At 54.6% G+C, this 26972-nt stretch overlaps 1 protein-coding gene across 3 annotated transcripts; it reads left to right on the top strand.

Moving 5' to 3' along the window:
* On the top strand, nucleotides 1-26778 carry MYORG (myogenesis regulating glycosidase (putative)). 3 transcript variants are annotated; one of them, XR_008850293.1, is made up of 3 exons: nucleotides 1-132; nucleotides 19759-24992; nucleotides 25133-26778. XR_008850293.1 is itself a non-coding variant. In XM_056551392.1 (2 exons), exon 2 carries the CDS (start codon nucleotides 19817-19819, stop codon nucleotides 21842-21844), a length of 2028 nt encoding a protein of 675 aa, XP_056407367.1. In that variant the 5' UTR covers nucleotides 1-132; nucleotides 19759-19816; the 3' UTR covers nucleotides 21845-25025. The 3 variants fall into 3 exon arrangements, 2 of the variants coding, with proteins under 2 accessions (XP_056407367.1, XP_056407369.1); XM_056551392.1 differs by lacking the exon at nucleotides 25133-26778 and having other exon boundaries at nucleotides 19759-25025; XM_056551394.1 differs by lacking the exons at nucleotides 1-132; nucleotides 25133-26778 and adding an exon at nucleotides 15653-15804 and having other exon boundaries at nucleotides 19759-25025.
* The last annotated feature ends 194 nt before the right edge of the window (nucleotides 26779-26972 follow it).

Below are 26972 nucleotides of genomic sequence, written 5' to 3'. Positions count from 1 at the left end.
CTGGTGTCTCCTCCTCCTCTGGGGGCGCGGACTTTGCTCTGGGGTCATGTGACCGGGGTCACGTGCTGATGTTTGTGTCCCGGGGCCCCGCAGTCTCCCCGAGTTATTTCGGGCGGATCCTCGGTGTCTCCTGTGAGTATCGTCTGTGTCTGCGGCTTCCTGTGTATCTCATCTCATTGTATCTAATCCCCGGAGCTCCTGATCAGTCCCGGAATGTGTCCTGATTCTTTATCAGGAAGTTGTTACATTGTAACCGTCTCATTAACCCTTCACTTTCCTGAGGCAGCAGCTTGTGCCCCATAGTCCCCCTGATGTCCCTGTGATCTGTCCCCCTGATGTCCCTGTGATCTGTCCCCATAGTCCCCCTGATGTCCCTGTGATCTGTCCCCATAGTCCCCCTGATGTCCCTGTGATCTGTCTCCATAGTCCCCCTGATGTCCCTGGGATCTGTCACCATTGTCCCCCCGATGTCCCTGGGATCTGCCCCCATAGACCCCCCGATGTCCCTGGGATCTGCCCCCATAGTCCCCCCGATGTCCCTGGGATCTGCCCCCATAGTCCCCCCGATGTCCCTGGGATCTGCCCCCATAGTCCCCCCCGATGTCCCTGGGATCTGCCCCCATAGTCCCCCCGATGTCCCTGGGATCTGCCCCCATAGTCCCCCCGATGTCCCTGGGATCTGTCCCCATTGTCCCCTGATGTTGGTCTGGTCCCTGTAATCTGTCCCTATAGTCCCCTAATGTTGGTCTGGTCCCTGTGATCGGTCCCCATAGTCCCCCTGATGTCCCTGTGATCGGTCCCTATAGTCCCCTGATGTTGGTCTGGTCCCTGTGATATGTCCCCATAGTCCCCCTGATGTTGGCCTGGTCCCTGTGATCGGCCCCTATAGTCCCCTGATGTTGGTCTGGTCCCTGTGATCTGTCCCTATAGTCCCCTGATGTTGGTCTGGTCCCTGTGATCTGTCCCTATAGTCCCCTGATGTTGGTCTGGTCCCTGTGATCTGTCCCTATAGTCCCCTGATGTTGGTCTGGTCCCTGTGATCTGTCCCTATAGTCCCCTGATGTTGGTCTGGTCCCTGTGATCTGTCCCTATAGTCCCCTGATGTTGGTCTGGTCCCTGTGATCTGTCCCTATAGTCCCCTGATGTTGGTTTGGTCCCTGTGATCGCCCCTATAGTCCCCTGATGTTGGTCTGGTCCCTGTGATCTGTCCCTATAGTCCCCTGATGTTGGTCTGGTCCCTGTGATCTGTCCCTATAGTCCCCTGATGTTGGTCTGGTCCCTTTGATCGGCCCCTATAGTCCCCGTGATGTTGGTCTGGTCTGGTCCCTGTGATCTGACCCTATAGTCCCCCTGATGTTGGTTTGGTCCCTGTGATCTGTCCCCATAGTCCCCCTGATGTCCCTGTGATCGGTCCCTATAGTCCCCCTGATGTCCCTGTGATCGGTCCCTATAGTCCCCTGATGTTGGTCTGGTCCCTGTGATCTGCCCCTATAGTCCCCTGATGTTGGTCTGGTCCCTGTGATCGGTCCCTATAGTCCCCCTGATGTCCCTGTGATCGGTCCCTATAGTCCCCCTGATGTCCCTGTGATCGGTCCCTATAGTCCCCTGATGTTGGTCTGGTCCCTGTGATCTGTCCCTATAGTCCCCTGATGTTGGTCTGGTCCCTGTGATCTGTCCCTATAGTCCCCTGATGTTGGTCTGGTCCCTGTGATCTGTCCCTATAGTCCCCTGATGTTGGTTTGGTCCCTGTGATCGGCCCCTATAGTCCCCTGATGTTGGTCTGGTCCCTCTGATCTGTCCCTATAGTCCCCTGATGTTGGTCTGGTCCCTGTGATCGACCCCTATAGTCCCCTGATGTTGGTCTGGTCCCTGTGATCTGTCCCTATAGTCCCCTGATGTTGGTCTGGTCACTGTGATCTGTCCCTATAGTCCCCTGATGTTGGTCTGGTCCCTGTAATCTGTCCCTATAGTCCCCTGATGTTGGTCTGGTCCCTGTGATCTGTCCCTATAGTCCCCTGATGTTGGTTTGGTCCCTGTGATCGGCCCCTATAGTCCCCCTGATGTTGGTCTGGTCTGGTCCCTGTGATCTGTCCCTATAGTCCCCTGATGTTGGTCTGGTCCCTGTGATCTGTCCCTATAGTCCCCTGATGTTGGTCTGGTCCCTGTGATCTGTCCCTATAGTCCCCTGATGTTGGTCTGGTCCCTGTGATCTGTCCCTATAGTCCCCTGATGTTGGTCTGGTCCCTGTGATCTGTCCCTATAGTCCCCCTGATGTTGGTCTGGTCCCTGTGATCGGCCCCTATAGTCCCCTGATGTTGGTCTGGTCCCTGTGATCTTTCCTTATAGTCCCCTGATGTTGGTCTGGTCCCTGTGATCTGTCCCTATAGTCCCCTGATGTTGGTCTGGTCCCTGTGATCTGTCCCTATAGTTCCCTGATGTTGGTCTGGTCCCTGTGATCTGTCCCTATAGTCCCCTGATGTTGGTCTGGTCCCTGTGATCGGCCCCTATAGTCCCCCTGATGTTGGTCTGGTCTGGTCCCTGTGATCTGTCCCTATAGTCCCCTGATGTTGGTTTGGTCAGGTCCCTGTGATCTGTCCCTATAGTCCCCTGATGTTGGTTTGGTCCCTGTGATCGGCCCCTATAGTCCCCTGATGTTGGTCTGGTCCCTATAGTCCCCTGATGTTGGTTTGGTCCCTGTGATCGGCCCCTATAGTCCCCCTGATGTTGGTCTGGTCCCTGTGATCTGCCCCTATAGTCCCCTGATGTTGGTTTGGTCCCTGTGATCTGTCCCTATAGTCCCCCTGATGTTAGTTTGGTCCCTATGATCTGTCCCCCTGATGTCCCTATAGTCCCCCTGATGTCCCTGTGATCGGTCCCTATAATCCCCTGATGTTGGTCTGGTCCCTGTGATCTGTCCCTATAGTCCCCCTGATGTTGGTCTGGTCCCTGTGATCTGTCCCTATAGTCCCCTGATGTTGGTCTGGTCCCTGTGATCGGCCCCTATAGTCCCCCTGATGTTGGTCTGGTCCCTGTGATCTGTCCCTATAGTCCCCCTGATGTTGGTTTGGTCTGGTCCCTGTGATCTGTCCCTATAGTCCCCCTGATGTTGGTTTGGTCCCTGTTATCTGTCCCCATAGTCCCCCTGATGTCCCTGTGATCTGTCCCTATAGTCCCCTGATGTTGGTCTGGTCCCTGTGATCTGTCCCTATAGTCCCCTGATGTTGGTCTGGTCCCTGTGATCTGTCCCTATAGTCCCCTGATGTTGGTCTGGTCCCTGTGATCGGCCCCTATAGTCCCCTGATGTTGGTCTGGTCCCTGTGATCGGCCCCTATAGTCCCCCCTGATGTTGGTTTGGTCTGGTCCCTGTGATCTGTCCCTATAGTCCCCTGATGTTGGTTTGGTCCCTGTGATCTGTCCCCATAGTCCCCCTGATGTCCTGTGATCTGTCCCTATAGTCCCCTGATGTTGGTCTGGTCCCTGTGATCTGTCCCTATAGTCCCCCCTGATGTCCCTGTGATCTGTCCCTATAGTCCCCCTGATGTCCCTGTGATCTGTCCCTATAGTCCCCCTGATGTCCCTGTGATCTGTCCCTATAGTCCCCCTGATGTCCCCTGTGATCTGTCCCTATAGTCCCCCTGATGTCCCTGTGATCTGTCCCCATAGTCCCCCGATTTCCCTGGGATCTGTCCCCATAGTCCCCCCGATGTCCCTGTGATCTGTCCCTATAGTCCCCTGATGTTGGTCTGGTCCCTGTGATCTGTCCCTATAGTCCCCTGATGTTGGTTTGGTCCCTGTGATCTGTCCCCATAGTCCCCCTGATGTCCCTGTGATCTGTCCCTATAGTCCCCTGATGTTGGTCTGGTCCCTGTGATCTGTCCCTATAGTCCCCCTGATGTCCCTGTGATCTGTCCCCTATAGTCCCCCTGATGTCCCTGTGATCTGTCCCTATAGTCCCCCTGATGTCCCTGTGATCTGTCCCTATAGTCCCCCCTGATGTCCCTGTGATCTGTCCCTATAGTCCCCCTGATGTCCCTGTGATCTGTCCCCATAGTCCCCCGATTTCCCTGGGATCTGTCCCCATAGTCCCCCCGATGTCCCTGTGATCTGTCCCTATAGTCCCCTGATGTTGGTCTGGTCCCTGTGATCTGTCCCTATAGTCCCCTGATGTTGGTCTGGTCCCTGTGATCTGTCCCCATAGTCCCCCTGATGTCCCTGTGATCTGTCCCTATAGTCCCCTGATGTTGGTCTGGTCCCTGTGATCTGTCCCTATAGTCCCCCCTGATGTCCCTGTGATCTGTCCCTATAGTCCCCCTGATGTCCCTGTGATCTGTCCCTATAGTCCCCCTGATGTCCCTGTGATCTGTCCCTATAGTCCCCCTGATGTCCCTGGGATCTGTCCCCATAGTCCCCCTGATGTCCCTGTGATCGGCCCCTATAGTCCCCTGATGTTGGTCTGGTCCCTCTGATCTGTCCCTATAGTCCCCGGATGTTGGTCTGGTCCCTGTGATCTGTCCCCATAGTCCCCCTGATGTCCCTGTGATCTGTCCCTATAGTCCCCTGATGTTGGTCTGGTCCCTGTGATCTGTCCCTATAGTCCCCCTGATGTCCCTGTGATCTGTCCCTATAGTCCCCCTGATGTCCCTGTGATCTGTCCCTATAGCCCCCCTGATGTCCCTGTGATCTGTCCCTATAGTCCCCCTGATGTCCCTGTGATCTGTCCCCATAGTCCCCCGATTTCCCTGGGATCTGTCCCCATAGTCCCCCCGATGTCCCTGTGATCGGCCCCTATAGTCCCCTGATGTTGGTCTGGTCCCTGTGATCGACCCCTATAGTCCCCTAATGTTGGTCTGGTCCCTGTGATCTGTCCCTATAGTCCCCTGATGTTGGTCTGGTCACTGTGATCTGTCCCTATAGTCCCCCTGATGTTGGTCTGGTCCCTGTGATCGGCCCCTATAGTCCCCCCTGACGTTGGTCTGGTCCCTGTGATCGTCCCCTATAGTCCCCCTGATGTTGGTCTGGTCCCTGTGATCTGCCCCTATAGTCCCCTGATGTTGGGTCTGGTCCCTGTGATCTGCCCCTATAGTCCCCTGATGTGGTCTGGTCCCTGTAATCTGTCCCTATAGTCCCCTGATATTGGTCTGTTCCCTGTGATCTGTCCCTATAGTCCCCTGATGTTGGTTTGGTCCCTGTGATCGGCCCCTATAGTCCCCTGATGTTGGTCTGGTCCCTGTGATCTGTCCCTATAGTCCCCTGATGTTGGTCTGGTCCCTGTGATCTGTCCCTATAGTCCCCTGATGTTGGTCTGGTCCCTGTGATCTGTCCCTATAGTCCCCTGATGTTGGTCTGGTCCCTGTGATCGGCCCCTATAGTCCCCCCTGATGTTGGTCTGGTCCCTGTGATCTGTCCCTATAGTCCCCTGATGCTGGTTTGGTCTGGTCCCTGTGATCTGTCCCTATAGTCCCCCTGATGTTGGTCTGGTCCCTGTGATCTGTCCCTATAGTCCCCTGATGTTGGTCTGGTCCCTGTGATTGGCCCCTATAGTCCCCCTGATGTTGGTCTGGTCCCTGTGATCTGCCCCTATAGTCCCCTGATGTTGGTTTGGTCCCTGTGATCTGTCCCTATAGTCCCCCCTGATGTTAGTTTGGTCCCTATGATCTGTCCCCATAGTCCCCCTGATGTCCCTATAGTCCCCCTGATGTCCCTGTGATCTGCCCCTATAGTCCCCTGATGTTGGTCTGGTCCCTGTGATCTGTCCCTATAGTCCCCCTGATGTTGGTCTGGTCCCTGTGATCTGTCCCCATAGTCCCCCTGATGTCCCTGTGATCTGTCCCTATAGTCCCCTGATGTTGGTCTGGTCCCTGTGATCTGTCCCTATAGTCCCCCTGATGTCCCTATAGTCCCCCTGATGTCCCTGTGATCTGTCCCTATAGTCCCCCTGATGTCCCTGTGATCTGTCCCTATAGTCCCCCTGATGTCCCTGTGATCTGTCCCCATAGTCCCCCCGATTTCCCTGGGATCTGTCCCCATAGTCCCCCCGATGTCCCTGTGATCGGCCCCTATAGTCCCCTGATGTTGGTCTGGTCCCTCTGATCTGTCCCTATAGTCCCCTGATGTTGGTCTGGTCCCTGTGATCGACCCCTATAGTCCCCTGATGTTGGTCTGGTCCCTGTGATCGGCCCCTATAGTCCCCTGATGTTGGTTTGGTCCCTGTGATCGGCCCCTATAGTCCCCTGATGTTGGTCTGGTCCCTGTGATCTGTCCCTATAGTCCCCTGATGTTGGTCTGGTCCCTGTGATCTGTCCCTATAGTCCCCTGATGTTGGTCTGGTCCCTGTGATCGGCCCCTATAGTCCCCCTGATGTTGGTCTGGTCTGGTCCCTGTGATCTGTCCCTATAGTCCCCTGATGTTGGTTTGGTCTGGTCCCTGTGATCTGTCCCTATAGTCCCCCTGATGTTGGTCTGGTCCCTGTGATCTGTCCCTATAGTCCCCTGATGTTGATTTGGTCCCTGTGATCGGCCCCTATAGTCCCCTGATGTTGGTCTGGTCCCTGTGATCTTTCCTTATAGTCCCCTGATGTTGGTCTGGTCCCTGTGATCTGTCCCTATAGTCCCCTGATGTTGGTCTGGTCCCTGTGATCTGTCCCTATAGTTCCCTGATGTTGGTCTGGTCCCTGTGATCTGTCCCTATAGTCCCCTGATGTTGGTCTGGTCCCTGTGATCGGCCCCTATAGTCCCCCTGATGTTGGTCTGGTCTGGTCCCTGTGATCTGTCCCTATAGTCCCCTGATGTTGGTTTGGTCTGGTCCCTGTGATCTGTCCCTATAGTCCCCTGATGTTGGTTTGGTCCCTGTGATCGGCCCCTATAGTCCCCTGATGTTGGTCTGGTCCCTGTGATCTGTCCCTATAGTCCCCTGATGTTGGTTTGGTCCCTGTGATCGGCCCCTATAGTCCCCCTGATGTTGGTCTGGTCCCTGTGATCTGCCCCTATAGTCCCCTGATGTTGGTCTGGTCCCTGTGATCTGCCCCTATAGTCCCCTGATGTTGGTTTGGTCCCTGTGATCTGTCCCCATAGTCCCCCTGATGTCCCTATAGTCCCCCTGATGTCCCTGTGATCGGTCCCTATAATCACCTGATGTTGGTCTGGTCCCTGTGATCTGTCCCTATAGTCCCCCTGATGTTGGTCTGGTCCCTGTAATCTGTCCCTATAGTCCCCTGATGTTGGTCTGGTCCCTGTGATCGGCCCCTATAGTCCCCCTGATGTTGGTCTGGTCTGGTCCCTGTGATCTGTCCCTATAGTCCCCCTGATGTTGGTTTGGTCTGGTCCCTGTGATCTGTCCCTATAGTCCCCTGATGTTGGTTTGGTCCCTGTGATCTGTCCCTATAGTCCCCTGATGTTGGTCTGGTCCCTGTGATCGGCCCCTATAGTCCCCTGATGTTGGTCTGGTCCCTGTGATCGGCCCCTATAGTCCCCCTGATGTTGGTTTGGTCTGGTCCCTGTGATCTGTCCCTATAGTCCCCTGATGTTGGTTTGGTCCCTGTGATCTGTCCCCATAGTCCCCCTGATGTCCCTGTGATCTGTCCCTATAGTCCCCTGATGTTGGTCTGGTCCCTGTGATCTGTCCCTATAGTCCCCTGATGTTGGTTTGGTCCCTGTGATCTGTCCCCATAGTCCCCCTGATGTCCCTGTGATCTGTCCCTATAGTCCCCCTGATGTCCCTGTGATCTGTCCCTATAGTCCCCCTGATGTCCCTGTGATCTGTCCCTATAGTCCCCCTGATGTCCCTGTGATCTGTCCCTATAGTCCCCCTGATGTCCCTGTGATCTGTCCCTATAGTCCCCCTGATGTCCCTGTGATCTGTCCCTATAGTCCCCCTGATGTTGGTCTGGTCCCTGTGATCTGTCCCTATAGTCCCCCTGATGTCCCTGTGATCTGTCCCCATAGTCCCCCTTATGTCCCTGTGATCTGTCCCCATAGTCCCTCTGATGTCCCTGTATCTGTCCCTATAGTCCCCTGATGTTGTTTTTGTCTGGTCCCTGTGATCGGTCCCTATAGTCCCCTGATGTTGGTCTGGTCCCTGTGATCGGTCCCTATAGTCCCCTGATGTTGGTTTGGTCCCTGTGATCTGTTCCTATAGTCCCCTGATGTTGGTTTGGTCCCTGTGATCGGTCCCTATAGTCCCCTGATGTTGGTCTGGTCCCTGTGATCGGTCCCTATTGTCCCCTGATGTTGGTCTGGTCCCTGTGATCTGTCCCCATAGTCCCCTGATGTCCCTGTGATCGGTCCCTATAGTCCCCCTGATGTCCCTGTGATCGGTCCCTATAGTCCCCTGATGTTGGTCTGGTCCCTGTATCTGTCCCTATAGTCCCCTGATGTTGGTTTTGTCTGGTCCCTGTGATCGGTCCCTATAGTCCCCTGATGTTGGTCTGGTCCCTGTGATCTGTCCCTATAGTCCCCTGATGTTGGTTTGGTCCCTGTGATCTGTTCCTATAGTCCCCTGATGTTGGTCTGGTCCCTGTGATCGGTCCCCATAGTCCCCCTGATGTCCCTGTGATCGGTCCCTATAGTCCCCTGATGTTGGTCTGGTCCCTGTTATCTGTCCCCATAGTCCCCCTGATGTCCCTGTGATCGGTCCCTATAGTCCCCTGATGTTGGTTTGGTCCCTGTGATCTGTTCCTATAGTCCCCTGATGTTGGTCTGGTCCCTGTGATCGGTCCCCATAGTCCCCCTGATGTCCCTGTGATCGGTCCCTATAGTCCCCTGATGTTGGTCTGGTCCCTGTTATCTGTCCCCATAGTCCCCCTGATGTCCCTGTGATCGGTCCCTATAGTCCCCTGATGTTGGTCTGGTCCCTGTGATCTGTCCCTATAGTTCCCTGATGTTGGTCTGGTCCCTGTGATCTGTCCCTATAGTCCCCTGATGTTGGTCTGGTCCCTGTGATCGGCCCCTATAGTCCCCCTGATGTTGGTCTGGTCTGGTCCCTGTGATCTGTCCCTATAGTCCCCTGATGTTGGTTTGGTCTGGTCCCTGTGATCTGTCCCTATAGTCCCCTGATGTTGGTTTGGTCCCTGTGATCGGCCCCTATAGTCCCCTGATGTTGGTCTGGTCCCTGTGATCTGTCCCTATAGTCCCCTGATGTTGGTTTGGTCCCTGTGATCGGCCCCTATAGTCCCCCTGATGTTGGTCTGGTCCCTGTGATCTGCCCCTATAGTCCCCTGATGTTGGTCTGGTCCCTGTGATCTGCCCCTATAGTCCCCTGATGTTGGTTTGGTCCCTGTGATCTGTCCCCATAGTCCCCCTGATGTCCCTATAGTCCCCCTGATGTCCCTGTGATCGGTCCCTATAATCACCTGATGTTGGTCTGGTCCCTGTGATCTGTCCCTATAGTCCCCCTGATGTTGGTCTGGTCCCTGTAATCTGTCCCTATAGTCCCCTGATGTTGGTCTGGTCCCTGTGATCGGCCCCTATAGTCCCCCTGATGTTGGTCTGGTCTGGTCCCTGTGATCTGTCCCTATAGTCCCCCTGATGTTGGTTTGGTCTGGTCCCTGTGATCTGTCCCTATAGTCCCCTGATGTTGGTTTGGTCCCTGTGATCTGTCCCTATAGTCCCCTGATGTTGGTCTGGTCCCTGTGATCGGCCCCTATAGTCCCCTGATGTTGGTCTGGTCCCTGTGATCGGCCCCTATAGTCCCCCTGATGTTGGTTTGGTCTGGTCCCTGTGATCTGTCCCTATAGTCCCCTGATGTTGGTTTGGTCCCTGTGATCTGTCCCCATAGTCCCCCTGATGTCCCTGTGATCTGTCCCTATAGTCCCCTGATGTTGGTCTGGTCCCTGTGATCTGTCCCTATAGTCCCCTGATGTTGGTTTGGTCCCTGTGATCTGTCCCCATAGTCCCCCTGATGTCCCTGTGATCTGTCCCTATAGTCCCCCTGATGTCCCTGTGATCTGTCCCTATAGTCCCCCTGATGTCCCTGTGATCTGTCCCTATAGTCCCCCTGATGTCCCTGTGATCTGTCCCTATAGTCCCCCTGATGTCCCTGTGATCTGTCCCTATAGTCCCCCTGATGTCCCTGTGATCTGTCCCTATAGTCCCCCTGATGTTGGTCTGGTCCCTGTGATCTGTCCCTATAGTCCCCCTGATGTCCCTGTGATCTGTCCCCATAGTCCCCCTTATGTCCCTGTGATCTGTCCCCATAGTCCCTCTGATGTCCCTGTATCTGTCCCTATAGTCCCCTGATGTTGTTTTTGTCTGGTCCCTGTGATCGGTCCCTATAGTCCCCTGATGTTGGTCTGGTCCCTGTGATCGGTCCCTATAGTCCCCTGATGTTGGTTTGGTCCCTGTGATCTGTTCCTATAGTCCCCTGATGTTGGTTTGGTCCCTGTGATCGGTCCCTATAGTCCCCTGATGTTGGTCTGGTCCCTGTGATCGGTCCCTATTGTCCCCTGATGTTGGTCTGGTCCCTGTGATCTGTCCCCATAGTCCCCTGATGTCCCTGTGATCGGTCCCTATAGTCCCCCTGATGTCCCTGTGATCGGTCCCTATAGTCCCCTGATGTTGGTCTGGTCCCTGTATCTGTCCCTATAGTCCCCTGATGTTGGTTTTGTCTGGTCCCTGTGATCGGTCCCTATAGTCCCCTGATGTTGGTCTGGTCCCTGTGATCTGTCCCTATAGTCCCCTGATGTTGGTTTGGTCCCTGTGATCTGTTCCTATAGTCCCCTGATGTTGGTCTGGTCCCTGTGATCGGTCCCCATAGTCCCCCTGATGTCCCTGTGATCGGTCCCTATAGTCCCCTGATGTTGGTCTGGTCCCTGTTATCTGTCCCCATAGTCCCCCTGATGTCCCTGTGATCGGTCCCTATAGTCCCCTGATGTTGGTTTGGTCCCTGTGATCGGTCCCTATAGTCCCCTGATGTTGGTCTGGTCCCTGTGATCTGTCCCTATAGTCCCCTGATGTTGGTTTGGTCCCTGTGATCTGTTCCTATAGTCCCCTGATGTTGGTCTGGTCCCTGTGATCGGTCCCCATAGTCCCCCTGATGTCCCTGTGATCGGTCCCTATAGTCCCCTGATGTTGGTCTGGTCCCTGTGATCTGTCCCCATAGTCCCCCTGATGTCCCTGTGATCGGTCCCTATAGTCCCCTGATGTTGGTTTCGTCCCTGTGATCTTCCCCTATAGTCCCCCTGATGTCCCTGTGATTGGTCCCTATAGTCCCCCTGATGTCCCTGTGATCGGTCCCTATAGTCCCCTGATGTTGGTCTGGTCCCTGTGATCTTCCCCTATAGTCCCCTGATGTTGGTTTGGTCCCTGTGATCTGTCCCTATAGTCCCCCTGATGTCCCTGTGATCGGTTCCTATAGTCCCCTGATGTTGGTTTGGTCCCTGTGATCGGTCCCTATAGTCCCCCTGATGTCCCTGTGATCTGTCCCTATAGTCCCCTGATGTTGGTTTGGTCCCTGTGATCGGTCCCTATAGTCCCCTGATGTTGGTCTGGTCCCTGTTATCTGTCCCCATAGTCCCCCTGATGTCCCTGTGATCGGTCCCTATAGTCCCCTGATGTTGGTTTGGTCCCTGTGATCGGTCCCTATAGTCCCCTGATGTTGGTTTGGTCCCTGTGACGCCTACATGGTGGGAGTTGTAGTTTTACCAGGTGAAGCCTTGTTGCTCCGGTGTCTGCTGTGTATGTTGGGGGTGATGGGAATGATGGGAGTTGTAGTTCTGCAGCAGGTGAACCCCAGACTGCTGAGCGCACAGTTGGCCTCGCTGTAGCGGTCACATAATGATGGGAGTTGTAGTTCTTTATCTGCACTGACCTCTTGTTTGTTACAATGTATCAGTCCGGAGTCACAGCTGCTTTACCTCACACAGGATACAATTATACCGGCCCCCCCTCTGTGCCCCTTTATACCGGCCCCCCCTCTGTGCCCCTTTATACCGGCCCCCCCTCTGTGCCCCTTTATACCGGCCCCCCCTCTGTGCCCCTTTATACCGGCCCCCCCCCTCTGTGCCCCTTTATACCGGCCCCCCCTCTGTGCCCCTTTATACCGGCCGCCCCTCTGTGCCCCCTTTATACCGGCCCCCCCTCTGTGCCCCTTTATACCGGCCCCCCCTCTGTGCCCCTTTATACCGGCCGCCCCTCTGTGCCCCCTTTATACCGGCCCCCCCCTCTGTGCCCCTTTATACCGGCCGCCCCTCTGTGCCCCCTTTATACCGGCCCCCCCCTCTGTGCCCCTTTATACCGGCCCCCCCCTCTGTGCCCCTTTATACTGGCCCCCCCCCTCTGTGCCCCTTTATGCCGGCCGCCCCTCTGTGCCCCCTTTATACCGGCCGCCCCTCTGTGCCCCTTTATACCGGCCGCCCCTCTGTGCCCCCTTTATACCGGCCGCCCCTCTGTGCCCCCTTTATACCGGCCGCCCCTCTGTGCCCCTTTATACCGGCCCCCCCTCTGTGCCCCTTTATACCGGCCCCCCCCTCTGTGCCCCTTTATGCCGGCCCCCCCTCTGTGCCCCCTTTATACCGGCCGCCCCTCTGTGCCCCTTTATACCGGCCGCCCCTCTGTGCCCCTTTATGCCGGCCGCCCCTCTGTGCCCCCTTTATACCGGCCGCCCCTCTGTGCCCCTTTATACCGGCCCCCCCCTCTGTGCCCCTTTATGCCGGCCCCCCCTCTGTGCCCCCTTTATACCGGCCGCCCCTCTGTGCCCCTTTATACCGGCCGCCCCTCTGTGCCCCTTTATGCCGGCCGCCCCTCTGTGCCCCCTTTATACCGGCCGCCCCTCTGTGCCCCTTTATACCGGCCCCCCCTCTGTGCCCCTTTATGCCGGCCGCCCCTCTGTGCCCCTTTATACCGCCCCCCCCCCTCTGTGCTCTTTATACCGCCCCCCCCCTCTGTGCCCCTTTATACCGGCCGCCCCTCTGTGCCCCCTTTATACCGCCCCCCCCCTCTTTGCCCCTTTATACCGGCCGCCCCTGTGCCCCTTTATACCGGCCGCCCCTCTGTGCCCCCTTTATACCGGCCGCCCCTCTGTGCCCCTTTATACCGCCCCCCCCCTCTTTGCCCCTTTATACCGGCCGCCCCTGTGCCCCTTTATACCAGCCGCCCCTCTGTGCCCCCTTTATACCGGCCGCCCCTCTGTGCCCCTTTATACCGGCCGCCCCTCTGTGCCCCTTTATACCGGCCCCCCCTCTGTGCCCCCTTTATACCGGCCCCCCCTCTGTGCCCCTTTATACCGGCCGCCCCTCTGTACCCCTTTATACCGGCCGCCCCTCTGTGCCCCTTTATACCGGCCGCCCCTCTGTGCCCCTTTATACCGGCCCCCCCTCTGTGCCCCTTTATACCGGCCGCCCCTCTGTGCCCCTTTATACCGGCCGCCCCTCTGTGCCCCTTTATACCGGCCGCCCCTCTGTGCCCCTTTATACCGGCCGCCCCTCTGTGCCCCTTTATACCGGCCGCCCCTCTGTGCCCCTTTATACCGGCCGCCCCTCTGTGCCCCTTTATACCGGCCGCCCCTCTGTGCCCCTTTATACCGGCCGCCCCTCTGTGCCCCTTTATACCGGCCGCCCCTCTGTGCCCCTTTATACCGGCCCCCCTCTGTGCCCCTTTATGCCGGCCGCCCCTCTGTGCCCCTTTATGCCGGCCGCCCCTCTGTGCCCCTTTATACCGGCCGCCCCTCTGTGCCCCTTTATACCGGCCGCCCCTCTGTGCCCCTTTATACCGGCCCCCCTCTGTGCCCCCTTTATACCGGCCGCCCCTCTGTGCCCCCTTTATACCGGCCGCCCCTCTGTGCCCCCTTTATGCCGGCCGCCCCTCTGTGCCCCTTTATGCCGGCCGCCCCTCTGTGCCCCTTTATGCCGGCCGCCCCTCTGTGCCCCTTTATGCCGGCCGCCCCTCTGTGCCCCTTTATACCGGCCGCCCCTCTGTGCCCCTTTATACCGGCCGCCCCTCTGTGCCCCTTTATACCGGCCGCCCCTCTGTGCCCCTTTATACCGGCCGCCCCTCTGTGCCCCTTTATACCGGCCGCCCCTCTGTGCCCCTTTATACCGGCCGCCCCTCTGTGCCCCTTTATACTGGCCCCCCCCCTCTGTGCCCCTTTATGCCGGCCGCCCCTCTGTGCCCCTTTATGCCGGCCGCCCCTCTGTGCCCCCTTTATGCCGGCCCCCCCTCTGTGCCCCTTTATACCGGCCCCCCCTCTGTGCCCCTTTATACCGGCCGCCCCTCTGTGCCCACTTTATGCCGGCCGCCCCTCTGTGCCCCCTTTATGCCGGCCGCCCCTCTGTGCCCCCTTTATGCCGGCCGCCCCTCTGTGCCCCCTTTATGCCGGCCCCCCCTCTGTGCCCCTTTATACCGGCCCCCCCTCTGTGCCCCTTTATACCGGCCGCCCCTCTGTGCCCCTTTATGCCGGCCGCCCCTCTGTGCCCCTTTATACCGGCCGCCCCTCTGTGCCCCTTTATACCGGCCGCCCCTCTGTGCCCCTTTATACCGGCCGCCCCTCTGTGCCCCTTTATACCGGCCGCCCCTCTGTGCCCCTTTATACCGGCCGCCCCTCTGTGCCCCTTTATACCGGCCGCCCCTCTGTGCCCCTTTATACCGGCCGCCCCTCTGTGCCCCTTTATACCGGCCGCCCCTCTGTGCCCCTTTATACCGGCCGCCCCTCTGTGCCCCTTTATACCGGCCGCCCCTCTGTGCCCCTTTATACCGGCCGCCCCTCTGTGCCCCTTTATACCGGCCGCCCCTCTGTGCCCCTTTATGCCGGCCGCCCCTCTGTGCCCCTTTATGCCGGCCCCCCCTCTGTGCCCCTTTATGCCGGCCCCCCCTCTGTGCCCCTTTATGCCGGCCCCCCCTCTGTGCCCCTTTATACCGGCCGCCCCTCTGTGCCCCTTTATTCCGGCCGCCCCTCTGTGCCCCTTTATACCGGCCGCCCCTCTGTGCCCCTTTATACCGGCCGCCCCTCTGTGCCCCTTTATACCGGCCGCCCCTCTGTGCCCCTTTATTCCGGCCGCCCCTCTGTGCCCCCTTTATACCGGCCGCCCCTCTGTGCCCCTTTATACCGCCCCCCCCCCTCTGTGCCCCTTTATACCGGCCGCCCCTCTGTGCCCCTTTATACCGGCCGCCCCTCTGTGCCCCTTTATGCCGGCCGCCCCTCTGTGCCCCTTTATGCCGGCCGCCCCTCTGTGCCCCTTTATACCGGCCGCCCCTCTGTGCCCCTTTATACCGGCCGCCCCTCTGTGCCCCTTTATACCGGCCGCCCCTCTGTGCCCCTTTATACCGGCCGCCCCTCTGTGCCCCTTTATACCGGCCCCCCCTCTGTGCCCCTTTATACCGGCCCCCCCCTCTGTGCCCCTTTATACCGGCCGCCCCTCTGTGCCCCTTTATTCCGGCCGCCCCTCTGTGCCCCTTTATACCGGCCGCCCCTCTGTGCCCCTTTATACCGGCCGCCCCTCTGTGCCCCTTTATACCGACCCCCCCTCTGTGCCCCTTTATGCCGGCCCCCCCTCTGTGCCCCTTTATGCCGGCCCCCCCTCTGTGCCCCTTTATACCGGCCCCCCCTCTGTGCCCCTTTATGCCGGCCGCCCCTCCCCCGCCTCTCTATATAAATAGCCTCAGTTCCTGGCACATTGTCACGACATTCACAGCTCCGGGCAGCTGAACATCAGATGACTTTCCTGGCAGAGCTGCCCATCCTCCGCTCCAGGCGCTGAACCCGCCGCTGCCAATGTGACCGCCATAGACATTAACCCTCCGTGTGACACTTGGGGATCTCGGCAGCAGCTGTTGTTCTCTGTTATCAGCCGGAGGCCGGGGAGACCCTTATACTGAGGTAACGGCGGCTTCTGTCCTGTACGAGACGCAACCGCGCCGCATCCTGAAACGTTCCATCGACTTCCCCCAGGTTTTGCGTTTCAGTCGCCGTGTTTTAGTATCTCTGCTTGCTGTCAGTGCCCGATGTAATGAAGAAAACTGTGACCTGTAGAGGAACGTGACCCCACAGAGGGGAACTTCACTGCTTTACAGCCGACTCCCTCCACTCCCTAATCCTAACCCTAATCCCGATCCCTAATCCTGACCCCGATCCCTAATCCTAACCCCTATCCCTAATCCTAACCCCTAATCCTAACCCCTAATCCTGACCCCGATCCCTAATCCTGACCCCGATCCCTAATCCTGACCCCGATCCCTAATCCTGACCCCGATCCCTAATCCTGACCCCTATCCCTAATCCTGACCCCTATCCCTAATCCTAACCCCTATCCCTAATCCTGACCCCTATCCCTAATCCTGACCCCTATCCCTAATCCTGACCCCTATCCCTAATCCTAACCCCGATCCCTAATCCTGACCCCTATCCCTAATCCTAACCCCTAATCCTAACCCCTAATCCTAACCCCTAATCCTGACCCCGATCCCTAATCCTGACCCCGATCCCTAATCCTGACCCCGATCCCTAATCCTGACCCCTAATCCTAACCCCTAATCCTAACCCCTAATCCTGACCCCTATCCCTAATCCTGACCCCTATCCCTAACCCTGACCCCTATCCCTAATCCTGACCCCTATCCCTAATCCTGACCCCTATCCCTAACCCTGACCCCTATCCCTAATCCTGACCCCTATCCCTAATCCTAACCCTGACCCCTAATCCCTAATGCTAACTCCAGTCTTTACCCCTAACCTTTATCCCTTATCCCTAATCCTGACCCCTAATCCTAACCCCTATCCCTAATCCTAACCCCTATCCCTAATCCTAACCCTGACCCCTAATCCTAACCCTGACCCCTAATCCTAACCCTGACCCCTAATCCTAACCCCGATCCCTAATCCTAACCCCGATCCCTAATCCTAACCCCGATCCCTAATCCTAACCCCTATCCCTAACCCTGACCCCTAATCCCTAATGCTAACTCCAGTCTTTACCCCTAACCTCTAACCTTTATCCCTTATCCCTAATCCTGACCCCTAATCCTAACCCCGATCCCTAATCCTAACCCCTATCCCTAACCCTGACCCCTAATCCCTAATGCTAACTCCAGTCTTTACCCCTAACCTCTAACCTTTATCCCTTATCCCTAATCCTGACCCCTAATCCTAACCCCGATCCCTAATCCTAACCCCTATCCCTAATCCTAACCCCTATCCCTAATCCTAACCCCGATCCCTAATCCTAACCCCGATCCCTAATCCTAATCCTGACCCCTATCCCTAATCCTGACCCCTATCCCTAATCCTGACCCCTATCCCTAATCCTGACCCCTATCCCTAATCCTGACCCCTATCCCTAACCCTGACCCCTATCCCTAATCCTTACCCCTATCCCTAATCCTTATCCTTAACCCCCTAATCATAACCCCTATCCCTAATCCTACCCCTAACCCTGACCCCTAATCCCTAATGCTAACTCCAGTCTTTACCCCTAACCTCTAACCTTTATCCCTTATCCCTAATCCTGACCCCTAATCCTAACCTCTAACCCTGACCCCTAATCCTAACCCTGACCCCTAATCATAATCCCTGACCCCTAATCCTAACTCCAGTCCTTACCCCTAACCTCTAACCTTTATCCCTAATCCTGACCTCTAATCCTAACATCTAACCCCTATCCCTAATCCTAACCCCAGTCCTTACCCCTAATCTTAATCCTAACCTCTAACCCCTAATCCTAAACACTAATTCTAACCCCTAATACTGACCCTTACCCCTAATCCTAGTCCTTCCCCCTAGTCCTTCCCCCTAATCCTTCCCCCTAATCCTAACCCTTCTCCCTAATCCTAAACACTAACCCATAACCCCTATCCCTAACCCCTAATCCTGACCCTTACCCCCTAATCCTGACCCTTACCCCTAATCCTTATCCCTAATCCTTACCCCTAATCCTAATCCTTACCCCTAATCCTAAATACTAACCCCTAACCCTAATCCTTACCCCTAACTGCGATCAGCACTGAGCTCAGGTCACATTCGGCTGCGGGTCACCATTTTTTTTTCACTTCCCCGGCACCGTTCTGGTTTTACATTCAGAGGCTGTCCTGCTCACAGCTGAGGGTTTGTTACAATTGCATCCAGTGAAGAACATAAGGTAAGATCATCAGCCTGAACAGCATCACTGATACATTGTAACAAACCGATCCAGAGCCTTGTGCTGGACGTGTTTAGCTCAAAGACGATTGGGCGCAACTGTAACAAACCCTCAGCTGTGTGGACAGCACAATTCTTATTGTTTTTGTACAATTTGTTGCATTGGCCGTTCGTTTTATTTATGAATGTTTTTGCTCTGGTGATTTTTTTTTTTTTTTTTTTTTTTTACTTTACAGGGGGCGGGGCTTAGTTGCAAAAAAAAAAATCTTTGCCATAAAAAAAAAACAAAAATTTGATGTTGAATGTGGGGAAATTCCTTCCCCTCGTTGCCCGTTCTATTTATTACGTTGCGTGCGCAGGTTCCTCAATTAGACATAGAAACCCCTACCGGAAAAAACGCAAATTCTAAAAAAATAAAATAAAAAAACTGCGTAAATGTTTGCGTAAATCTTGACGGCGTCGATTAAAGCCAGTGCTTCCTGACCGGCGGTTCTCCAGCTGTTGCAAAACTACAACTCCCAACGTTCCGGAGTCCAGATCGATACGTGTTACCTGCGCTGATACATTGTAACAAACTGTTTAGCCGACATTATCTAGAGCAGTGTATCCCAACCAGGGTGCCTCCGGCTGTTGCAAAACTACAACTCCCAGCATGCCCGGACAGCCAAAGGCCAATTTTGTAACATTTTTGGGGGCTCCCGTTTCTCCGCAGTAAATTTTTCGGTAAAAATGGCGCCTGATCTTTATTCTGTAGGTCCATGCGATTAAAATGATACCCGACTTATATAGGTTTGATTTTTGTCAATTTTCGCCAATGTCCCACCTCGGCCTATAATTGGCCAGAGGGGCAGTGTTATTTATTGGGCCCAGGAAGAGGATTTCACCAGGGTTCACTTTATAGTCAATCAGAACATGTTAGAGCGAGCGGCCGTGATCGTGACGCCGCAGCCACGCCCCCCGTGACTAGGGATCGACCGATATTGATTTTTTTTAGGGCCGATACCGATAATCTGTGAACTTTGAGGCCGATAGCCGATAATTTATACCGATATTCCGGTATAAGTTATCGGCTATCCCCCCTCCGGCCCCGCAGAAGCCGCTGCAGATCAAGGATTTAAAGCAGGCGCTTTAAATCAATGAACTGCAGCGGCTTTTGCAGGGCCAGAGACCGCCGCCGCCACCTGCCTATCCTCTGGCCAGAGACCGCCGCCGCCCGCTTCTCTCCCCCTGCCGGTCCGGAGTCCAACCACCGCCGCTGCCCCCACCGCCGCAGACCCCGGGAACAGGTAATTATAAAACCAGGGATGGGGCAGGCAATGGGGCAGCGGCGGTCTCTGGCCCGGGGGGCGGGGATGTGCATTATCGGCATATCGGCAAGATAATTACCGATAACGATAATGTCCAAAATCGGGAATATCGGCCAAACCGATAATCGGTCGATCCCTACTCGTGACGTCACACCACACCCCCTACATTCATATCTATGGGAGGGCGTGACGACTGAGCGCGAGGAGCGTGGCTGTAACGCCCCGATCACGGATGCCCGCTCCAATCGATGTGAACCAAATGTTCAGAACGCTGGGGCACGGGAGTACCCCTTTAGGGGAATTTTGGGGTTGGTTTTTATGGGACGATTCCACTATAAAAGTTTTCTTTTCTTGGATTACTGTTTCTAATTTTTATATTTCCGTTGATTTTTCAGGCATGAAGAAGTGTCCGTAACCCTAGAATAGAGGAGCCAACCCTTACTGCCGTCCATCATGTACACTTTCCTGCCCGAGAACGTCACGCCGGGCAAGACGAAGGTGTCTAAGCAGCAGAAGCCATTGATTGGTGCCGTCCTGCTGGGCATCGTCTTGGTCATCGGCGCTGTGGTATCTTGGTGCTACTACTCCATCTCCCTGCGCAAAGCCGACCGCCTGAAGACAGAGCTGCTGTACCTGAGGAAAGATGGATTCATCATACACAACCAGCAAGGCAGGGTGGTCTTCAGGATGGCCTTCCAGTCTGGGGTTCTAGATCTAGATTCCTGCGCAAAATACGGAGAGATTTTGTCTTGCACCCGATCGGAGACGGGGCCCCTGAAATTCTTTGTCCAGACGGTCATCAAGGATAAAGCCACCGTCATGTGTTACCGGGTTCGCTGGGAGGAGTTTGTGGCCGATAAGTCGGTCCTCCACACCATGTACTGGGATAATGCCTATTGGTACGGAGGGGCTGAGATGCGTACGCAGCACTGGCCCATCAAGTTATCCGGGCACCAAGAACCCAAGCCCTTCGTGACTGGCGATGTCTACTCGTTTAGAGATGGTTTCGGTGGAATCTTAGAAAGCTACTGGCTCTCCTCCAACGCAACGGCTATAAAAATTAACGCCTCGGTCCCCTTCCATCTCGGGTGGAACAGCACGGAAAAGGTCTTCTTCTTTGAGGCACGATATAAGGATTCCCCGTATAAGCCTCCTCCCGGAAAACAGCCCTTCCCCGAGCTGAGCTATAGGGTGTGCGTGGGGTCAGACGTCACCTCCATCCACAAGTACATGGTGAGGAGATACTTTAACAAGCCCAGCAGGATCCCCTCAGAAAGTGCCTTCAAGTACCCAATCTGGTCCACCTGGGCGCAGTACAAAAAAGACGTCAACCAGGAGAAACTCCTGAACTATACCGAGAGTATTAAGAAATACCAGTTCAATTACAGTCACATAGAAATAGATGACATGTACTCCAAGTACTACGGGGACTTTGACTTTGACCCCGACAAGTTTCCAGATGCTCCGGCCATGTTCAAAAAGCTAAAGGAAGACGGCTTCAAAGTGACCCTGTGGATTCATCCTTTCGTCAACTATAACTCCTCTAACTTTGGCATTGGCGTAGAGCGGGGGCTCTTCGTGAAGGAGCCCAGTGGTCAGCTGCCAGCCATGGTTCGATGGTGGAATGGGATTGGCGCTATCCTGGATTTTACAAATCCCAGCACTAAAGAGTGGTTCCAGCACAACCTGAGGCAGCTGAGAACAAAGTACGGCATTTCATCCTTTAAGTTTGATGCCGGGGAAACAAGTTACCTTCCCTACCAGTTTAGCACGTATCAACCCTTGGCCGATCCCAACATGTTCAGTAGGAGGTACACCGAAATGGCCGACCAGTTTTACGACCTCGCCGAGCTCCGAGTGGGGTATCAATCTCAAAACATTTCATGTTTCTTCAGAATCATTGACCGGGACACCGATTGGGGCTACGAGTTGGGACTAAAGTCTCTGATACCCACGGTCCTGACCATCAGTATGCTGGGCTACCCCTTCATCTTGCCCGACATGATCGGTGGCAATGCCTACACCAACTTCACCAAGGACATGAAGGAGCTCTACATCCGCTGGCTGGAACTCTCGGCCTTCATGCCCACCATGCAGTTTTCCATCCCTCCCTGGCTCTTTGATAAAGAAGTTATCGAAATCGCTCAGAAATTCACCAAAATCCACGAGTCTTTGGTCGCTCCTCTGTTGCTGGAACTTGCTGGAGAAGTCACCGACACCGGAGATCCCATCATTCGGCCGATTTGGTGGATTTCTCCCAACGACGAAGCCGCCCATAAAATAGATTCTCAGTTTTTGATAGGAGACACCTTGATGGTGGCCCCGGTGCTAGAGCCTGGAAAACAGGAACGTGACGTCTACCTTCCTGCCGGCAAATGGCGAAGCTACAAAGGGGAACTTTACCAAAGGACTCCCGTACTGCTGACCGACTACCCCGTAGACTTAGATGAAGTGGCCTACTTTATGTGGGTGGCTTCTTAATGCACCGAGTCGATTTTGGTAACAACGCAGCATTTTCGCTTCGCACCAGCAAAATCATTTTTAAAGCATCAAGTATTAACCAGACTTATCCTCCGAGGACACTAATGGGCCACGTGGCTGCACTTTCACTTTCATTTCACAGTATCATCCTATACAACTTTACCACGTGCATCGTGTACTTATATCGAGCTTAAATTTTATACCTTATGCTCCGGTCACCTCCAGAGCTGCATTCATGATTCTGCTGGTTACAGACAGTAATTCTAGTTCCTACCATAAGAGCTTTACTCGGATTATGTGGTGTAAGCTCCCACAATGCACTGCCACAAGAAACGATGAGAATTCTCAATGCAGCCCTGGGGGTGTGGGCGGAGCATATGCCCAGACGATTTTAACTGTGTAATGTAGAAGTGTCTTCAGGGGTTGAGTCTTCCTTTAAGACTGTTCCACGGGTTCTGCTTGTCTTCCGTTGGGCCATGTTTTGGTTCCTCGGGGGAGGGTCTGGTGTGATGTTTGGACATTCGTGTTGGTCCGCCGCCATAGGGACCGGTACTTTGAGCACTTTATCTCATGCTTCCAGCATAAATCATGCTAAGAAGGGAATAAAAGGGAATAAGCCCCCCCCCCCCACCAGCAACTCAGTCCCCACCTCCACTTTTGATCTCTTCCCCACCTTCTCGATTGGGGGGGGGGGATCTGGTGCTGTTTGTAGGTTTTTTCCCCTCTATGTCCCAGAAATATTCAATTTTTTAATTAATCCGTATTAAAGAAGCACTCCTGGATGATAGCTTAAGGTATTAGAGAATAATGTAAAGGTTCTTGTGTACGCCCTGTGCTTACCTGTTTGAGCTAAAGTGGCAGGCATGGGGTTGTTAGCCCATACTGGTTGTAATTCTATCACTGAAAGGATTTCCTGCTGCCCACATTTCCCATGAATCCTCTGGCTTTCCAGAGAGAGGGGGTGGAGTCCTATCACTGCACCTGGTCATCAGATTAGGCTGCTGGTGCTGGAGGTGGCCCAGGTGACCTGGTTTAGACTCTATTGGGTTGGGTTTAGTTCACGTGTGCAGTTTTGTGCATTAAATAGGCAGAAAACAAACCCGGAGTGCTTCTTTAAGGAATCTAGTCAGGGTTAAAGGGGTAGTACACTGCCCCAGCGTTCGAAGCATTTTGTTCCGAATGCTGGGTGTGGGCTGCGGGGGTCGTGACGTCATGGCAGCGCCCCTCGTGATGTCACGCCTCACCCCCTCAGTGCAAGTCTATGGGAGGGGGCGTGGCCACCGCCACGCCCCCTCCCATAGACTTGCATTGAGGGGGCGTGGCCGTGCCCGTGATGTCACGACCCCCGCACAATGGGGCAGTGGAGTACCCCTTTTAAGGGAAAATTGTAAGCATCTTGTGCGTCAGCGAGTTCACTTGACGAGCCATAGTAACCGAGAGCTGGGTTGGGTTGGGTATTTTTGCTACATTATTAAAATAAGGGGGAGGGGTAGTGGGCGTGGCCTTGTATTAGACACATCACCATCTCCCTGTGGTTAGGGTATAGAATCACAAACCTAATGATCTGACCCGCCTGCCGGTTCCACGCAGTCATTTGACCACTTGGCTCCTCCCAAAGTGGGAACGATCGGTGCGATGCAGATCTTAGGCCTGACTGTGGGTGAGGGGGCTTAACTTTCGTTAGGGATGGGAAGGTTCCTTTTAATTTCCATGATTTTAAAGGGGTACTCCGCCCCTAGAAATCTTATCCTTTGGATAGGGGATAAGATGTCTGATCATGGGGTCCGACTTGTTTAAAATCTAATTTTAACATTTTTACTTCTCGAGGAGAGCGCTAAACTGGAATAGGGAATCTGGAGAAAATAATTTCATATGCAAAATAATTCAACTCCGTAAGAAAAAGTCTTCTGCCACCGGTTGAAAGTCAGTGTCCAACTATTTTTAAAAGCCTTGAAACATGACTGGGAATCATCAGCCAAACCTGAATCTCCTTCGAAAGGAAGAGTCCCACGTTCTCTGATGTGATGTCAGCTGTTTCGGTGTTCTTGGCCCCGTTGTGCTACCTGTTGGAAGTAGCCTCCCTGTCATCGTCTGACTTCCTAATACCCAGTCATGTTTCAAGGCTTTTAAGAAGTCTGATATTTGCTTACAGGGAGGCGACTACCAACTGGTGGCACAACGGGGCCAAGAACACCAAAACAGCTGACTTCACACGGGGGAGCGAGGTACTTGTCCTTTCGGAGGAGATTCAGGTTTGACTGATAATCCCCAGTCATGTTTTAAGGCTTTTATAGGTCAAACCAGAATCCTCTCCAAAATGAAGAGCCCCACCACTGTTTCAGTGTTCTTGCCCCTTGATATTAACTAACAAGGAAGAGATGTATCGATTGTCGCCATTTTGAATATAGGAAATGGGTAAATGGGACCCATCTAGCGGTTGATGGAACTCGATCGCATCTGTACGAGGCCCTAGCGTCTAACGTTTGTGTTTGCACTACGGCGGTGCATTGTGGGAGAGCCCTCGCCTTTCCCGTGCTGTCTAAGGAACTTTGAGCCATTATGATCGCCATTTTGTTTATATTACAAAGTCTAATTTAATCCTGGAAGTAAAGTGCCAGCTACCTTACTGTGACTCGGGGTAGTACAGCTGCTGCCCCCGGTGGTGAGGAGGTGAGCTGCACTGTTAACTTATAAGGGTTGCAGTGATTTTTGACGGGATTTAGATGCAATTTTTGGCCTAACTACATGGTCTAATGATTGGTGGCGACACCATCGTGGAGCTGGAACGTGAATATCTTCATTGTTTTTCCTTCGCTATCTCCGCCTCCGCTACATCCGAAATGCCTTGTTGCCCCCTCATTTGTACCATGCGCCCTTTTGTTGTTGCCGGTATTGTAATGTAGACGAGCTCCTCTTTTATATTGATGGCGGCCCTCCTGACAACAGCCAGTCAGACGGAAGCTCTAGCTTTTAATGGAATCTGGTTGCTTGGGGCAATTGTATGTAAGATGCCCTTTAAAGGAGTACTCCGCTGCTAGACATCTTATCCCCCATCCAAAGGTTAGGGGATAAGATGTCTGATCGCGAAGGTCCCGCTGCGATCTCCGGCAGCACCCAAAGTTCTAAACACACGCGGGTTCCTGCGGTAGTGGTCGTGATGTCACAGCCACGCCCCCCTCGTGACATCACGTCACACCCCCTCCATTCATGTCTATAGGAGGGGGCGTGTCTGGCGACACGCCCCCTCCCATAGACATGAATGGAGGGTGGGTGGCGTGACGTCACGAGGGGGTCGTGGCTGTGACGTCACGATCACTGCCTTGGGCTCCGAGCGTTCTGAACAAAGTGTTCAGAATGCTGGAGCATCGGAGTACCCCTTTAAGATGTCTAGAAGAAGCTTCCTATGAGGTCCCCACTGCTGGTCCATAAGTTGAGTTGATGAAGGTATCGGGAGAATCCCTGATTTTTGTGAAAGCGGAGAGAAACCGGGAGAATATTTTTGTAACAATTTTTATTTTTCTACGATGTGATAGAAGCTTCGTGTACGTGATGTGTCGTTTTGTAGGATCGTACAAGATTTATGTAAATTGTGTATTTAAAGGGGGACTCCACCCCTAGACATCTTATCCCTTATCCAAAGGATAGGGGATAAGATGTTTGATTGCGGGGGACCCTCCGCGATCCCGGCTGCGGCACCCTAGACATCCGGTGCACGGAGCGAACTTCGCTCCGTGCCAGATGACTGGCGATGCGGGGCGGAGGCTGGTGACGTCACGGCCACGCCCTGCTTGTGACATCACAGCCACGCCCCCCTCAATGCAAGTCTATGGGAGGGGACGTGGACGTGACGTCACGAGCGGGGCCGGCCGTGATGTCACAAGCCTCCATCGCTGCACCCGACGCTCTAAACGAATGCCAGGTGCAGCAGGGAGATCGCGGGGGTCCCCAGAACAGACATCTTATCCCCATCCTTTGGATGAAGGATAAGATGTCTAGGGGCGGAGTACCCCTTTAAAGGTTTGTGCCAAATCAATCAGTAAAAGGAGAGTATTGTACAAGGCCTGAACGTGTGATCATGGTATAAATCAGTGGTCTCCAAAACTTTGCGGACCTTCAGATGTTGCAAAACGACAACTCCCAGCATGCTTGGAGTTGTCGTTTGCAACATGGAGGTCTGCAGGTTTGGAGACCCCCTGTCTTCAAGGAAAACATAACACCCAGACCTATATAGGATTTTTACTCTTGCTAAGGGGGTTGTCTCGTAGACAAGAACCTCCACGTTACAAGAGATTCCATTGACTCCATTCTCAAGGCCGTCGGCAAACAATGGATTTTCGGGAAAGTTGCCAACGACTGCGTACATCTCGTATAGAAGGGGATTGTGGTAAATCATAGCTAGACACAGATTGGCCGAATTCCATTCGAAGCCAAGGCGTGTTAATCTCACGTAGGAAAGGGTTCCATTTTACGATGTCCACATGCCCTAAAAGAGACCATGGACAAACTTTTATCCTAACCCCCGAAATATGATCTCCGTTTATTGGAATTTAAGGGAAATGTCCGAGACTTATAGAGATTATCCAGCGTTTCGCTAATATTCATATCCTTCTGAAGGGTGGAATAAAAATGGAAAAACCCTATACTTACCTAGCCCCAGTTTCCTGTAGCTCCTTCTGGTTTCCTGATCTTCTCTCTTCTTCCAAGATGAGCGATTGGTGCTTGACCTGCCCATTCTGGGAATTGCTGGCCATGGCAGTGTCCTGTCTTATACAGTGCTCGAGTCAGCCGGCAGGTCCTACAGTGCTCGAGTCAGCCGGCAGGTCCTACAGTGCTCGAGTCAGCCGGCAGGTCCTACAGTGCTCGAGTCAGCCGGCAGGTCCTACAGTGCTCGAGTCAGCCGGCAGGTCCTACAGTGCTCGAGTCAGCCGGCAGGTCCTACAGTGCTCGAGTCAGCCGGCAGGTCCTACAGTGCTCGAGTCAGCCGGCAGGTCCTACAGTGCTCGAGTCAGCCGGCAGGTCCTACAGTGCTCGAGTCAGCCGGCAGGTCCTACAGTGCTCGAGTCAGCCGGCAGGTCCTACAGTGCTCGAGTCAGCCGGCAGGTCCTACAGTGCTCGAGTCAGCCGGCAG

Source organism: Hyla sarda, chromosome 1 (genome assembly GCF_029499605.1).
Source record: "Hyla sarda isolate aHylSar1 chromosome 1, aHylSar1.hap1, whole genome shotgun sequence".
NCBI lineage: Eukaryota > Metazoa > Chordata > Amphibia > Anura > Hylidae > Hyla > Hyla sarda.
Note: the sequence above shows the minus strand (reverse complement) of the source record. Positions and strands in the feature narration are given on the sequence as shown.

What these genes read in the sequence shown, in the direction of transcription:
- MYORG (XM_056551392.1), top strand. Translation starts at nt 19,817, where the DNA reads ATGTACACTTTCCTGCCCGAGAACGTCACGCCGGGCAAGACGAAGGTG.